This window comes from Sander vitreus, chromosome 12, assembly GCF_031162955.1.
Source record: "Sander vitreus isolate 19-12246 chromosome 12, sanVit1, whole genome shotgun sequence".
Classification (NCBI taxonomy): domain Eukaryota; kingdom Metazoa; phylum Chordata; class Actinopteri; order Perciformes; family Percidae; genus Sander; species Sander vitreus.
In genome coordinates this window covers 4,161,093-4,174,047 of record NC_135866.1, presented here as the reverse complement: position 1 = coordinate 4,174,047, position 12,955 = coordinate 4,161,093, and the positions used below count along the sequence as shown (strand labels likewise).

General features: G+C 41.4%; 1 protein-coding gene across 1 annotated transcript; it reads left to right on the top strand.

Moving 5' to 3' along the window:
* Positions 1-983: 983 nt before the first annotated feature.
* Positions 984-7,251, top strand: LOC144526505 (proenkephalin-A-like). The gene is made up of 3 exons (XM_078264026.1): positions 984-1,268; positions 1,627-1,773; positions 6,430-7,251. The coding sequence occupies exons 2-3, from the start codon at positions 1,630-1,632 to the stop codon at positions 7,027-7,029; spliced, it is 744 nt and encodes a 247-aa protein (XP_078120152.1). The 5' UTR covers positions 984-1,268; positions 1,627-1,629; the 3' UTR covers positions 7,030-7,251.
* The last annotated feature ends 5,704 nt before the right edge of the window (positions 7,252-12,955 follow it).

Genomic DNA, 12,955 nt, shown 5'->3' with positions numbered 1-12,955 from the left:
CCTGGCTCTGTTGTGCCGTTTCCGGGCTCCATCTCTACCTCTATCAGTGATCACGCAAATAGCTCATTTTTTCGTTTTCATATTGGGGCTTCTAAGAAATGCATGGAGTTGCGAGAGTGAATAAACTTGTGAAACAGAGAAGTATCGTCATGTAATCCGTTGATTTCAACAATGTAACTGTAAATTTAACTCTAAATACCAACTATTTAAATTGTAGCTGTAACAGAATACAGTAAATCATAATTTGTATTCTGAATACGTAACGTCGGTACATGTATTCCGTTACTCCCCAACACTGTATGCTATACACGACAGTAGGTTGGTTTCACTGCTGCTTCTACAGACTGAGGAGTGAAATTATATGTAGCACATGGATGACTTTTCAATCTCCGAACAGACATCAAACAGAAAATCTGAATAATAAAAACATAATGAAAAGCTGTGATCAGGATTCATGCATATAGGATTTTTAATAAAAGGTGATCCATGAAGCGACATGTCATATCAGCCCAAACCCTGCGCAGCTGTTTGTGCTGGCCCAACCACACCAGGAAGCTTGTATGTGTAAACTCATCTTTGTTAAGGATAAAACGTCTCTCTCTCTCTCTGTCTCTCTCTGTCTCTCTCTCACTCTCTCACACACACACACACACACACACACACACACACACACACACACACACACACACCTAAAGACATAAATGCTAACATGAAATATTACTCCCACACAGAACCTGCGTGATAGACTGCCATTTATTATCTACGTCCCATACTCCCTTGGAAGCAATAAAATAGATGACTTGATAGAGTCGATGTGTGAAAGAAAATAGGTGTGTGCGTATGGTGAAGAGGGGAGGGTGCGGGCGGCTGTCACGTCACATCTCTCATTAACCCCTCCACCCACTCCCCATTATCCCCGGTGACGTAAGCCACTCAAACTACTTTAACAAGCGGAGCCACCAGCCGCAGCACTTCACCGAACACTTTGAACGGACTCCACAAGAGTTTAAAGGCTGTTCTTCTAACCGGCGGTCCGGTACTTTACAGTTTGTGTCACGGAAAACTGACCGAAGTCAGAGCGCGCAGCTAGTGAGGGAGAGAGGAGAGAACGGCTGTGCGTTATCTGATTGGACAACACAGAGCAACACAACGAGCCACGGGTACATATATCGGGTCCACAGGCTCGCGCCTCTCAACAGTTTCCCACTCCGCCGCTACCCCTGAGGGAAAGCAGAGAACCAGCTGAAGTATCCTTTAAAATAACAGAGGTAAGAAACGAACTTTTTCACTTAGGCTACAGGAGACAACCGCTAATAAATGTAGCCTTCTACTACAGTTAATGCTACTATGCTGTCACTAAGACTAATAAGAGGCACAGTCTGAACAGCATCCATGTCAGGCAAATACACTTTACAGATTTACAAATGTGTTCAAATGATGGTCTTTACACAGCAGCAGGCTGCGGTGGCAGAAGCAGAATTTGTAGTAACAATAATTGCAATAGTCGCAGTATTAGTAATATAATTTGCTAAACGACCTGTTGACCTGAATCTGACTTGTTCTTGGAGAACGATGTTAACAGTCTGACAAGTTAGAACTTTTTTTTTTGTCCTTTTCTGCCGTTAGTCCATGGCTGACCCTGCACACAGCAGCTGCGTGTGGATGTTGCTGCTGGGCGCGTGTGTGTCGCTGGTGGTTGGAACGGAGTGCGGGAAGGAGTGTGCACTGTGTGTGTACCGTCTGCTGGGACAGCAGTCTGGTTTCTCCTCCCTGGTAATGTCACCTTATTATTTTATTTGTATTATTATTATTATTATTATTATTATTATTATTATAACGTTAATTTATATTTAGGACACACTTACAGACGAATAATAATGCATTGAAATGTGTAAGGTTACAGAGACAGTCTAATGTCTCACCCTTGGTAAATTTGATGATAAATAAACTGAAGAAGTAAAGTAATGCAGTGTGAGTAACAATCAGCAGTCTGGTTTCTCCTCCTCATAAAGTCACATTAGTATAATTGTATCAATTGAGTGTGTGACATACATTTCCATTGTGTGGATTTCATGACTTCCATAACATTTCCCATACGTCTGACTCGGCAAATGCTCTCCTTTCTACTTCTGCGATATCGAGATATTTGCTTAATTGATGTAAAGACATTAAATGAGCCGGTTAAAAGAAAGACTAAAAATCTAAACAACTTCAAATTTTTACATTCAACAATCTCTTATTTTATCTCCTATTCGGGTAGAATTACTGTAATATGAGCTGTAACAAGAGAAATGTCAATATGTCATATGTCAAATTTCTTTTTAAATTTAGCTTTGAAATCAATCCGTATTTCGTCTTTGCTGTCTCTATTCTTCTTCACACAATAATTACTTGTTGTATACTCCCCATTATGGCCACTAGAGGGTGTTGCTGCCCTCCACTCCCCCAGCCCCTAAGGTGGCAATATGTCCTCAATTCAATTTTCCAGTTCATTAATTCTGTCTTCGTAAGCCCGTGGCGCTGAAAGCTCAGCAAGAATCCCACCTTCATGCCATCAAATAAATGAAATCCAATGGCACATATGAGGTTAGGAGCAGGTTTTCCTGGCAGTGTGCAGCCCCCAGGGCTCAGCAGATGCCTTTAGTCTGATTGTACTCCTGCCACTGGGGTTATATGAACTCACATAGTTAAAGGATGACTGGGATAAGTGGGTGGTGGTGTGGGAGTCACACAGCTTTAATAGGAAAGGCGTCCATTAGATGAATAGGATCCTGTGTCAATGAGTGAGAAACAGCCTAGGACAGATGGTTTGAAGAGCGAAATTGTGTTTTTCCAAGTTAACGGCGTAAGTGAGAATAAAACAGGCTGTTGTGTTCTCCCAAAGCATCTGTTGACTGTTGTCACCTCTCCCTCATGACTCTCTTTCTTTTGTGTAGTCTTTTGTCTGTTCTTCTATATCTAAACTAGTGGTCGCCTGATGTTCATGGTTGATGAAATATTTATACAGCAGGGCAAACGGCATCTCATGAATAATGTCGATGTCTTTATTTTTCTGCATCTGATAAAATACTACAATGTAATAACAAATGAGACACATAATTGCCAAACTTAGATGAACATTTATTTAACACTGTTGTCATCTGCTTTGACTCTGTTTAGTCTGTTTAGTTGTAGGCTGGAACTCGCAGCATAGTTTTGAAAAGGGAAAAGGACATTTTCAAACGTTCCGTTGTCATGTGGACGTCTCCTAAAAAGCTTTACAGTTACACTTGCTTACCGTCCCACCATCATCCCAAATGACAAATCTGATAAATGTTTTACTCGTCAGGAGAAGAAGTAAGGGCTGAGGACGCCCACACAATAGTTTTTTGAGCCCTGTGAGCTAGTTTAGCTGGTTGAAGGCTGAAGTCTGCCCGTAGAATGGAGAAATGGACCAAAGGGAGAGCGCTAACTTCTTTCTACAGCACCCTCACTGACAAGACAGACAGTTTTTGTTAATCGACATTAAGAGCGCAGGCATCGGCAATGCACATAAGATAGATGGCAGAACTCTGTGTGCTTCGGTCTCCATTTAAATTTCTGTAACAATTCATCAAGCTTTATCGTCATGGTTTCATTGATGACTAGAGTGGGGGGAAAAACAACAGTGAAACAGTCAAAGCTGTGCCAGTGAAAAACCTAGATGGAATCTGAATCAATTTGATTGATTTTATGATTTAAAATGCGTTAAATTCCCATTTCTCACATAATACTTTTGTAAAGTGCTATTTCATTGTGAATTGGTCAATAAAATTCAGAAAATAAAAAAAATTGCACATCACAATTTCCTAAACCCCAAGAGGACATCTTAAAAAAGCTTATTTTTGTCCAACTAACAGCTAGAACCTGAATTTATTTAGAATTCTGGTTCTAAAAAAGACTGAAAAGATGAATCCATTTTTGAACTCGTTGCAAATTCATTTTCTTTTGATGAAATCGATTATTAGTCTTGTTGCCAGACATTGGCATTTCTTTAAACCAATCCCAATTGTCTTGGGTGGCGCTTAGCAGCGCACGGAGCAACGGCACATCTGCAATATAGCCTCAGGAAGGAACTTGTTTTGGTAGAACATGTGTGTTTTTAAAAATAGTTTTTGTTGCGCAACAGAAAACTCAGATTGGACAGATAGTCTAGCTAGCTGTCTGGATTTACCCTGCAGAGATCTGAGGAGCAGTTAACCATACTATTCATAAATCCATCCAATCCAAAAATGCCAACACAAAGAAAGCAGAATGTGATAGACATCCGGCCGAAATGAAAGACATCGGAATTTCCGGCAGCACCTGAACAATCCCGGAAGTGGAACGTCGTGGATATACTGTAGACTAATCGATTATTTATTGAATGCTCAGCTCTGAATCATAGTCCTTTTTTATTTGTTGAGCTTGTCAAGAATAATTTCATGGATACATTCAGAATAAAAAGGAGGAAGTTGTTTGGCATTAAAAACTTCAAAACTAGCTTAAAAAAATGCTCTTCATTTACTTTGTATTCCGTGAAGGTGCCTTCCTGTTAACGCTGTCTTCTAGCAAAAAACAGAAATATGCCAAAAGCTGCTGTGTGGTGGGATACACTACCAACTGGGTAAAGACCACTGAGCTTTTAGGAAAACAAAAGTGGATACAAGCAATAAGATGTGAGGCATTATGTGACATTTGTCATCACATATGTCAGTTTTAGGCTTACTGTATTTTTGTAAGTGGAGCTTTAACATTTTGACAGTATGCAGCCTGTGTTATAGTGGAATTGTAGATCAATCAGAAAGCTACGCAGTAGGGCTGGATCTGAATATTCGACGCGTGCACCCATATATAGAGGTTTACTCCTCGATGCAGCGGGCCCGGGTTCAACTCCGACCTGCGGCCCTTTGCTGCATGTTATTCCCCCCTCTCTCTCCCCTTTCATGTCTTCTGCTGTCCTATCAAAATAAAGGCTGAAAATGCCCAAAAAATTTAGTCGTTTTGGTGCCTATTCATAACTCATCACCGCATGATGCTCATTTGAACGCCGTAGGCCCCCCCACCCCCCCATCTGGGGAGTGTGTCCTGGTGTGTCCACTGTCATTTCCCCGCTTTCATTTAAATAAATGTATTTATTCTGACTGTTGTTGGTCTGAAATTAAGACAGATTCAGCAACTGAATAGCCTATTTCTCGCATAAAATGTTTTCAGAAACACATTTGGGTGAACCAGTTTCGTGAAATAAGAGATCGTATTCCAAACAAACTGGCCAATACTTTACACAGCCATATTAGCAGCTATAACTAAGGAGGCTAAACATGTGATTGGGGCATCTCTAGATTTAGCTATTCGTTTTTTGTTTTGTTTTTGCTTTAATACTGTAAAATAGTTGAGACAAATTAAACTTTTGGAGAATTACAAGTTGCGGTGGCCAGTCATATAAACAGCAATCTGACTTGGCAGTCCATTTTAAGGCGGTGTGAGAGTCCCATACAGGAAACAGGAAACATCACTGCGGAAAACAGTAATTGTGAAATATAAAGTCTACTTGTTCTATGTTGGGGGTTTAAATAACATAACAAGACGTTACACAAATAAGCCATTTAAGTGACACTCCCACCACCTCACAACCCGCTCTGAACGCTCCCTGAGCCCTGATCAGTCCTAAATCATCAGTGATACCAAATCTTCAAATTAAACTGAACAAAATCATTTGCAAGTGATTTTTGATATATATTATAATATATATAGTAAATATGTTTTGACTCCAGCTCTGTACTCAACACGCATATGATACATAGGATTGACATTCATCTTCTCATCTCATTCCCAGAAAGAAAGCAAATAAATGTATTTTCTACAGAACTAAATGTTTTTGTGTCTAAGTGACTGATGGGAACCACCATTTTTTTTAAATTGGTCCAGTATTAAGCAAGACTGCTGCAATCACACACTGGTTTGGTTGAAATAAACCCTTCATTTTCCCATTTACATGTGAAAATATGCTGGCTCTATACACAAAAAGTTATGTTTATATGGAGTCTGGTGAATTTGGCAATCTCAGCTGTTTCTGGTTAAACCTAAAAGGATCTTACTCTTTAACAAAAGGGTCTATCTCTGTAGGGATCATTTCCATAATGTTGTTAGACACTATACAATGAACTGGAAAATCAATAATATATAAGCTGAGTCTGTCAGTTGCAACAGCATTTTTTTGTGGACGAAATAGACGATGCACATATGCCCTATATGATTACATTGCAGCCTGGTTCGTGGCTGCCGGTTACAACGTTCTTGCTCAATACTGGACCAATTTAGAAGTTGTAGCAGAAGGAAAAAACTGTGGCATGATATGATTGTCTAAAACCACAGTGTTTTATGTTTTGATATTCCAATTCATGTTATAACTAGCAAACCTGATTTTTCCAGACATGCTCACTTGAGTGCAACGGTGGGCTGGACAGCCAGAAGCTGCGCCTGTGCCAGGACTTCCTTTTGGAGGAAGAAAATCACATTCCTCTGAATGCTGACCCCCGCCAACAGCAGGAACAGGAAGCAGTGGGCGCCATAACAGCTGACGATGAGGACGCAACATTACCGGAACACCAGCTGGCCAAGAAGTACGGCGGCTTCATGAAGCGCTACGGTGGTTTCATGTCTCGCCGCTCCTCCTCTCCAGAGGGGGTGCTAGAAGATCCTGGAAACCAGGATGAAGAAGAAAATGTTCGCCTGGAGATCCTTAAAATTCTCAATGCAGCGGCTGAGCACCGTGGTGAGGGGGATGGTCAGGGAGGCGAGGCGGTAAAGCGGTACGGAGGCTTCATGCGTCGTGCTGAAGGAGGGGCTGCGCAGGGCGACCTGCTGGAGGCAGTGTTAGGCCGCGGGCTCAAGAAGCGCTACGGAGGGTTCATGAGGCGCGTGGGCAGGCCTGAGTGGCTGGTGGACAGCAGCAAGAGTGGGGGGGTGTTGAAACGGGCCTGGGAAAACGGCAGCGAGCTACAGAAGAGGTATGGGGGGTTCATGGACTAGGACCCCATAGTTATGACCATTCTCTTCCCCCCTTTCTTCAACCAATCACCTTGTAATCTGGACTTGTTGGTGTTTGAATCAACTGCCCACCGCCCTCTGCTTTGTATAACGTGCTGCTGCCTACTTGGTTATTGGTTCAACTGCTTCTGTAATGATAAAAAAATATGTTTTTCCTGATATTATTTATTAAAATAATCTGTTGATCGAGGTGTGTTAGTTGAGTGTACAATTAAAGTGTATGACTTACTGTGTTCAAGCTTGTGTGTGTGTGTGTGTGTGTGTGTGTGTGTGTGTGTGTGTGTGTGTGTGTGTGTGTGTTTTAGAAGTGGGGGACACAAAGTCAGCAGACTCATTATACATTACAATATGCAAATATTTACTAATAAGTACATCAACACAGAATATAACATGGTTGCTTTCCAAAAAACTGCTACTCTAACAAAAGCAATAGAAATGTTTTGTAAATAGTTGCATAAAGTCCATGTGCTAACAGTTATAAGTAATTAGACATGGCACCTAAATTTATACTTAATGATATGTCATGTAGTATTTCCATCTTCACTGAGGCGCTCACATATCTTTACTGGATTATCTTGGATTTATGTTCAATTCTATCATCTGCTTAGGAGAGTTATGATTATACCTTGTCAGTGTAAATCATCAAATGTGGTGGCAGGACTGTAAGAGGTAATAAAACTGAAAGTTTAAAATTGGATATGACAAGTCAGTCTGAAAGGTGAGGGGGACATGATAGTCAGAATTCTGAGTTATTCTGACTTAAATCTCACAATTGATTTTTTAGAACGTGTCTTTATTATCAATTATACAATCATCACATAAATACACTTTCTTTTAAACTTGAATCCCCCCCAGCCCCTACCAAATGCCCCTCCTAACAGTCTCTCCAAAATAATGCATGGCCTCAGTTCACAAGCATGGTGGGATATCAAAGAAAACACAAGACAATAAACAAAACATTAATTATAGATGACAAATCTTCCCCTCAGCATTTATCACTTCGTCATTGGTCCAGGGAGTGCCTTCCAAAATATATGTGTCCCACATAATCCAGGAATGGAGTCCAAATATAAAAAAATATACCAATTTTACTTCTATGCCAATATGTTAGATATTCCATAGGCAACAGGTTGACTATTATTATGCCACTCTGAAACTGTTGGTGCCATACCTTTAAGGTTGTTTTTCTGGCACAATTGAATAATGTTAAGCAACCTTCTAACATTGTTACAAGAGTTGCTTCCCATAATAAACCCTGTCTGGTCATTGCTGATGATATGAGGGGCGATTTAAGTTTTTTATTTTTATTTTTTTATTTATTTAAGGCTAATGTTTTGGATAGGACTTAAAATCCAGGTTTAACAAACTAATAGTCCGATAGGATGAACATTCATCCCCTGGTTTATCCTTCTCAAAAATCAGGCTAATATCAATATCAAATAAAGACATATTCAGTAGAGGTTTACTCATCAGTGATTTAAGTGTATTCTTTGCCCACCTGGCTGCCTCCAGCACTCAAGCATGATTGGTTTGGTAGTAATTGTGAGAACTATGGGAATCCCTGTCTCCACAAACTGTGTGGCCAAGGTGCCCTCTGACAATTCTGACTATTCTAAGATTTTTGCGTCTTCCTCAGTCTTCCTGGTCATCAACACTCTCCTGCAGCAAAGCCGTAGATTCTTCCAGGTAGTCAAGTAACATTTGTATCCTCCACGGCTGCAATATGCTGTTCAGCTTTGTCGATGTGCTTCGTCATGTTGTGCAATTCTTTTAAAAATGTCTCCTATTTTTGTAGGAAGGAGTCAAACATGACCAAGGCCATGACGCCGAACATCATTGCTGGGCTTAATTCAGTCTCTGGCATCTCCATACTGCATATTGTGCTCTGGCGCAGTGCCAGCTGAGGTGGTTTTCTTTTCCTGGGTATTGTTGGTAGTTTCAGAGCCCATTTTAACAATAGCTTTACCCCAGATCACACATTGCACAAACTCCCAGCCATATGTTGTGTCAGTTGGGTCCTGCCTTGTGTTTAAATCTGCATAGTTTGCAAAGAAAATGCCATATAATGACACATTATAAGCAAATTTCAAGGTATTTTGTATCACTGCTACGCAGATGATATTCAATTTAATTTTTCTTTTAAACCTGACCAGATTGCTAATTTAAATTTTTCAAGGGATTTTCGGTCTGCTATTAAGGACTGGATGGCTAGTAACTTTCTTCAGTTAAATGCTGATAAAACTGAGGTTCTGATTGTTGCTGCGGACAGCATTGTATTTTGAGGTGGCTAGCAGTATTGGGTCACTTAGCTCCAATGTGCGTTCCAGCCTGAGAAATCTTGGTGTTACTTTAGATCAGGCTATTTTCAATTCAATTCAATTTTATTTAGTATCAAATTATAACAAGAGTTATCTCACTTTACAGATAGAGTAGGTCTAGACCACATTCTATAATTTACAAAGACCCAACAATTCCAGAGCAAGCATTTAGTGCGACAGTGGCAAGGAAAAACTCCCTTTTAGGCAGAAACCTCGAGTCGTGAGGAAAACCTCCTTTTAAGGAGAAACCTCAGACAGACCCAGGCTCTTGGTCTGACTGTTGGGGGTGTGAAGAACAGCGGCAAATATAATTCAGTTCAGTTTTATTTATATAGCACATTTAAAAACAACCGTAGTTGACCAAAGTGCTTAACAAGCGCATCCCCCCACCCCCCAACAATAGATAGTATACACAAACAATACACAATACAGAATACAAAATAGTCAACAGTTGAAAAGGGTCAAGATGTCAAAGCTCAAAACAAAACACTAAGAAGGCTTGACACAACATGAAACTTTGCTCCAAGTTTCACCAGGGGCTCTACACCTCAACTACACCAGTGCATAAGGGATATACTAAATCTGTAGCTACTTGTTTTGATATTGACTCTCTTTGACTGCCGAGGTGGTAGCGGCCGGAAACAACAAGAGCTATGGTGAGTTTTTCAAAACCTCTCTTTTTAGTAAACTCTGGGTACAGAAACAATGTTCTCAATGCTCAAGTTGTAGAGACCCTGGTGATACTTAGAGCAAAGTTTCATGTTGTGTCGAGCCTTCTTAGTGTTTTAGAAAATAGCTATTTTGAGGCTAGCATAACAGTGCCCCTATTACTCCCATTCAAAAGGCCATTTGACCAAAAAAACGAAAATACGGTACATCTTAAAATTGGTGCTTCCGTCCTAAATGTGCTTTTAAATGAAAGTTTGACTCTGGTACATTCACAAAAAGACCCTAGGTTGCATTTTAGCGAGAGTTAAAAAACATAAGGACTCCGGGGAATAAGCTCCCCAGAGCTTAGTTAGTAACAAGTATTTCTGGGACATGGATGCACATAGATGGAAACAGAGAGCAGAGAGGAGCTCAGTGTGTCAAAGGAAGTCCCCCAGCAGTCTAAAACTATAACAGCATAATTAAGAGCTGATCCAAGGTAAACCTGAGCCAGCTTTATAAGGGTTGGTAGATGAATCTTACAACTATGAAGAGAAGCAGAGAAGAGGGCATAGCAGGGTGTAGCCGGGTACTGCAGGACATAGCAGGGTGTGGCAGGGCACAGCAGAGTGTAGCAGGGCACTGCAGAGCGTAGCAGGGTGTAGCAGGGCACGGAGCAGGACCACGGCGACAGCTGCAACCATGATTTAGGTGCCACCCTAATCCAAGGAAAACTGCAGGCAAAAAAACATAAGGACTCCGGGGAATAAACTCCCCAGAGCTTAGTTAGTAACAAGCATTTCTGGGACATGGATGCACACAGATGGAAAGAGAGAGAAGAGAGGAGCTCAGTGTGTCAAAGGAAGTCCCCCGGCAGTCTAAAACTATAACAGCATAATTAAGAGCTGGTCCAAGACAAACTTGAGCCAGCTCTATAAGGGTTGGTAGATGAATCTGACGACTATGAAGAGAAGCAGAGAAGAGAAGGGGTGCCGTGTCTGTATAATATACACCCTCCCCCGCCGGGCTAGGCGAACGCTGCAACTCCTCACTCCCTAACTATAAGTTTTATCAAAGAGGAGAGTTTAAAGTTTACTCTTAAATGTGGTGAGGAGGGAGAGGAGCTCCCATTCTACTTTTAAGCTACGTCCAAACTGCAGGCAAAAGTGGCCTAAATCTGGGGTCAGACTGTCCTCAGTGTCTCCAACCACGTTGCCAGGGCGGGGATCAGCTCATGTAAAAAAGGCGATATCAACCCACCCGAGCCGTCTTGAAACACGGACCAAGGAGTTTAACGCACGCGCGAGTCAAAGGGTCGCCCCATGGCGCAATGAAAGTGAGTGCTGGTGCGCGCCAGCTGAGGTGGGGATCCCGGCCCCTCGGGGTCTGGCGCGCCACTGGCCCATCTCGCCTGCACCGTCGGGGAGGTGGAGGGTGAACGCGTGCGAGGGCGAAGCCAGACGAAACTCTGGTGGAGGCCCGTAGCGGTCCTGACGTGCAAATCGGCCGTCCGGTCACACAGACCTCTATAGTGAATTTGCAGCCATAACCCCACAAAAGGCCAAAATAGCCAATTTGGCTCTCTTTCTCTTCATTCTTCTCCTCCTCAGCACCTGCTCATTAATGTTATGACTGCCATTACACAAACATTTTGAAATAAAAATGCTTTCTTCCTCCATAACCTCCCTAACTTTAGTGCAACAGTGTGCTGCGTCTGATGTCATTGTTATTGTTCTTTTGCGCATGTGGGTCATTTCAAAACCGCAAACAGTTCACACTGGAATCTGATATAGGCCACATTTTAAAAGGTAATGCGAACAGCCTAACAAAAAATCGGATCTGAGCAAAAAAAATCTGAATTAGGTATTAAGACTTGCGGTGTCAACGTAGCCTTAGAGACTCTAGGAACCACAAATTACTCTGTATTCTGGGAGCGCAGTGCTCTAGTGGGACAATTAGGTACTATGAGCTCTTTAAGATATGATGGTACCTGACCATTAAGATCTTTGTAGGTCAGGAGAAGGCTTTTTAATTAAATCCTGGATTTTACAGGAAGCCAATGCAGAGAAGCTAATACAGGAGAAATATGATCACTTTTCTTAGTTCTTGCGCTGCAGCATTCTGGATCAGCTGGAGCTTAAAGGTGAATTCCGGTCGATTTCAACACGTAGCTCTATTGTTTGCAAGACGAGTGCTTCAGGACCATCTACAAACTACAACATCAAAAAGAGATACAAAAATAGGCATATGCTTATTTTTTTTTTAAAGTAAGTGCTGTAGTACAACTAGCAGGAGACAAATTATAATTGAGGTAAGTTATTTAATCATTAAATTAATAAATATTTTTTCGTTGTATCTCTTTTTGGTGTTTGTAGACAGTCCCTAAGTCTTGCCGTCTCAACACCGGAACTAAACAGAGCTGAATTAGCAAAACTTTTATGCATTTCTTTCACATCTAATGCAGTCAGATTCACTGTGTTCACTCGCAAGGAATCACTTCAGATGGGTAGGCACTTGTAATGACATTTCGAAACATGTTAAGAGGCTAAAAGCACTTTTAAAACCTGGGTGCAAACTGTAGCAGGATAACACGGTGTAGGTAACACCGATTGTTTTCCTTTTTCTCGCTACTGACAGCACTCCAAACAGAGCTACGTGTTGAAATTGACCGGAATTCTCCTTTAAGGGACTTATTTGAGCAACCTGATAGTAAGGAATTACAATAGTCCAGCATTGAAGTAACAAATGCATGGACTAGTTTTTCAGCATCGTTTTAAGACAGGATGTGCCTAATTTTGGCTATGTTATGCAGGTGAAAAAAGGCTGTTCTTGAGATTTGTTTTAAGTCTGCGTATCCTGATCAAAAATTACTCCAAGATTTCTGACAGTAGTGCTGGAGGCCACGGCAATGCCATCCAGAGTAGCTATAGCTTTAGATAATG